At 55.8% G+C, this 2,973-nt stretch overlaps 1 protein-coding gene across 1 annotated transcript in view; it reads right to left on the bottom strand.

Moving 5' to 3' along the window:
- FBLN7 (fibulin 7) overlaps positions 1 to 2,973 on the bottom strand; it is a gene marked incomplete at its 5' end in the record, with an annotated part of 4,655 nt that overhangs the window by 546 nt on the left and 1,136 nt on the right. Inside the window, 5 exons of the mRNA XM_009082936.1 lie at positions 2 to 139; positions 256 to 394; positions 1,302 to 1,439; positions 2,550 to 2,687; positions 2,781 to 2,906. Of these exons, the coding sequence (XP_009081184.1) occupies positions 2 to 139; positions 256 to 394; positions 1,302 to 1,439; positions 2,550 to 2,687; positions 2,781 to 2,906 (679 nt within the window). The remainder of the gene's footprint in view (position 1; positions 140 to 255; positions 395 to 1,301; positions 1,440 to 2,549; positions 2,688 to 2,780; positions 2,907 to 2,973) is intronic.

Raw genomic sequence — 2,973 nt, forward strand, 5'->3', positions numbered from 1 at the left:
GGGCGCCGCGGTGGCCATCCGGAACAGCGGCGTGGGAGTCAGGAGCTTGGAAGGCAGCGGCAGGTAGTGGAAGGAGATGGTTTTGGCTGCTTGGTGGCACAACCGGCTCTCCATCGGGCAGGGGTTGCGCTCGCACTGGCTGCAAAGGCGAAAAGAAAAGCATGGAGAGGGTATTCCGGTCCATAATCCCCCTCCTCGTTGGATCCATAGGGATATGCCATGGATGCTGGATTTTAGGGACCTCAGCACACTTACAACGGGGAGGTTTTGACGTAGGTGATGTTGCCAGAGGGTGGGGGGCACTGGGGGGTGACACACTGGAAGCCTCCCCCGGTGTTGATGCAGGTGCTCCCACTCGTGCAGTTGTCCTGGGATAGGGAACACTCGTCAATGTCTGGAAAACAGGGGTGGGCAGTGGGTCAGGGACTTGGAGAACTCCAATCCTTTGGATGGAAAATAGGCAAGACCACCTTGAAATGGGTCAAATAGGAGCTAAAAAACCGAGAGTGTGGCTGGAAGCATCCTGAGATCCCATCTCCTCTCGCAGAGCTCTGCCTTGGGCCAGCGAGGGTTAACCGCTGCTCTCTCGCAGCAGGAGGGCAGCTGCTTTTCCTAAGTTTCCGCTGGGTTGTTTGGAAACACCACCTCTTTTTATTTACTAAATACCCGTGGGACACCTGGCAGGAGCTGGAATGCAGAGTATTTGCTGTGATAGTTAGCAAGATGCCACGGAACACAGGACAATCGGGGAGACATCTGGGAGAAAAGGGGAAAGCAGGAGTTTTCTCACCGTGAACTGCAATACGGAACACTTTGTGGCACAAAAGTTTCCCTGGTTTTGGAGAGGGGAGAGAGAGAGAGAAAAGGAAAGGGAGAGGGCAAGAAAGGGAGAGGAAGAACAGAAGAGAGGGAAAAGAGAGAGAGAAGAGGAAGGAGAAGGGGGAAAAGAGGGAGGGGAAAAGGAGAGGGAGAGAGAGAAGGAACCATGCTTCCAGAAAAGCACCTTCTTTTAATTTTGGGGGGTTTTTAGGCACTCTGGTGGAGTTTTCCCTTCCCTCCCCCAGCACAACCCTGACATGCGTTTCCCTGCCCAGCTCCACATCCAGGCAGAGCACCTGCCAATGCAAACATCTTCCATCCACCAACGACAGTCCCCAAACAACATTCCATCATCATCCTCTCCTCCACACCACCTTCTCTATGCAAACCCACCGATATTTTTGCATGCAGAAATGGAGAAAAAAGCAGAGGGAAATGAAAAAGGTATCGTGGAAGCTAGGAACAACTTCCAGCACCCTCACCTTCACAGCTCTTGCCATCACCCAGGAGGATGTACCCAGGGGGGCAGGCACAGCGGTAGGAACCAGGGAGATTGATGCAGGCGTGGACACAGAGCTGGGGGCCCCCATCCTGCTTGTACACCTCACACTCGTTGAGGTCTGTGGAGAAAGGACTTCAGTAAGGCTCTCACACTGCCCCTCACAACACCCTCCTGGGAAAACTCAGAAGCGTGGGATGGATGAGTGGGCAGCGAGGTGGGGGGAGAATTGGCTGAATGGCAGAGCCCAGGGGCCTCCAATCAGTGTCACAGGGTGTGGTTGGGGCCTGTCATTAGTGGTGTCCCCCAGGGTTCTATACTGGGCCCAGTTTTAACTTCTCCATCAATGGTTGAGGGGGTTGATGCCTCCACAGCAAGTTTACAGATGACACAGCTGGGAGGAGTGGCTGATCCCCCAGAGGGCTGTGCAGCCCTTCAGAAGGGTTTCAACAGCTTGGATGGGCAGAGAGGAACTGTCTGGAATTCCACAACAGCAAGTGCAGGTCCTGCATCTGGGGAGGAATAACCCCAGGCACAGGCTAGGGGTGATCTGCTGGAGAGCAGCTCTGCAGAGAAGGACCTGGGGATTCTGGTGGATGACAAGCTGCTCCCTGAGCCAGCAGTGTGTCCAGGGGGCCAATGAGATCCTGGGGGGCATCGGGAAGAGCATTGCCAGCAGGTCAGGGAGGTGATCCTGCCCCTGTGCCCTGGTGAGGCACATCTGGAATGCTGTGTCCAGTTCCGAGCTCCTCAGAACAAGAGGACATGGAGCTCCTGAAGCAGGTCCAGTGGAGGCTATGGAGATGATGCAGGGACTGGAGAATCTCTCTTAGGAGGACAGGCTGAGTGGGCTGGGGCTGTTCAGCCTCGAGAAGTGATGCTGAGAGGGACCTCATCCATGTCTGTCAGTGTCTGCAGGAAGGTGTCAGAGCGTGAATCAGGCTCTGCTCCATGGTGCTCAGCAACAGGACAAGAGCCAATGGGCAGGAACTGATGCCCAGGAAGTTCCACCTGAACATGAGGAAGAACTTCTTGGACCAGATTGCCCACAAAGGCTGTGGATTCTCCTTCACTGGAGATACTTCAGAACCATCTGGACACCATCCTGTGCCATGTGCTGTAGGATGGTGGAACCAGCTGACACACTATGGTCCCTTCCAACCTGACTCTGTGACTCTGTGGGGAGTGAGCCAGCCCTGCAGTCCACCCACAGCCCCCTCACATGGCTCACCCTGGCAGAGCCCGTCAGCAGCTGTGCCACTCATGTGGAATCCTGGCTCACAGCTGCACTGCTGGGTCTGGGCGATCTGGGCACAGCGTGGCTGCCGGCTGAACTCTGGGTCATCTGTCACGCTCCAGGCAGGAGGAGCTGGGGGACACAGGGTGCAGGGTTGGAATAAGGTGGAGGAGACACAAACACCCAGAGGGTGGCAAATCCCCCACCCTGGCAGGGCTCACCCACCCATCTGCGCCTGGTACTGGCATGTGGTCCCAGTCCACTGCTGGGGGCAGAGGCATTTGTACTGGTTGAGCCCCTCCAGGCACGTCCCACCATTCTGGCAGGGGCTGCTTGAACACTCGCTGATCTCTGTGGGAAAAGCAGCCACATTCCATGTTATTCCATGTTATCTTGTTGTGGGAAGTCAGCTGCAGGA

Source organism: Acanthisitta chloris, unplaced genomic scaffold (assembly GCF_000695815.1).
Source record: "Acanthisitta chloris isolate BGI_N310 unplaced genomic scaffold, ASM69581v1 scaffold10399, whole genome shotgun sequence".
NCBI classification, from domain to species: Eukaryota; Metazoa; Chordata; class Aves; order Passeriformes; family Acanthisittidae; genus Acanthisitta; species Acanthisitta chloris.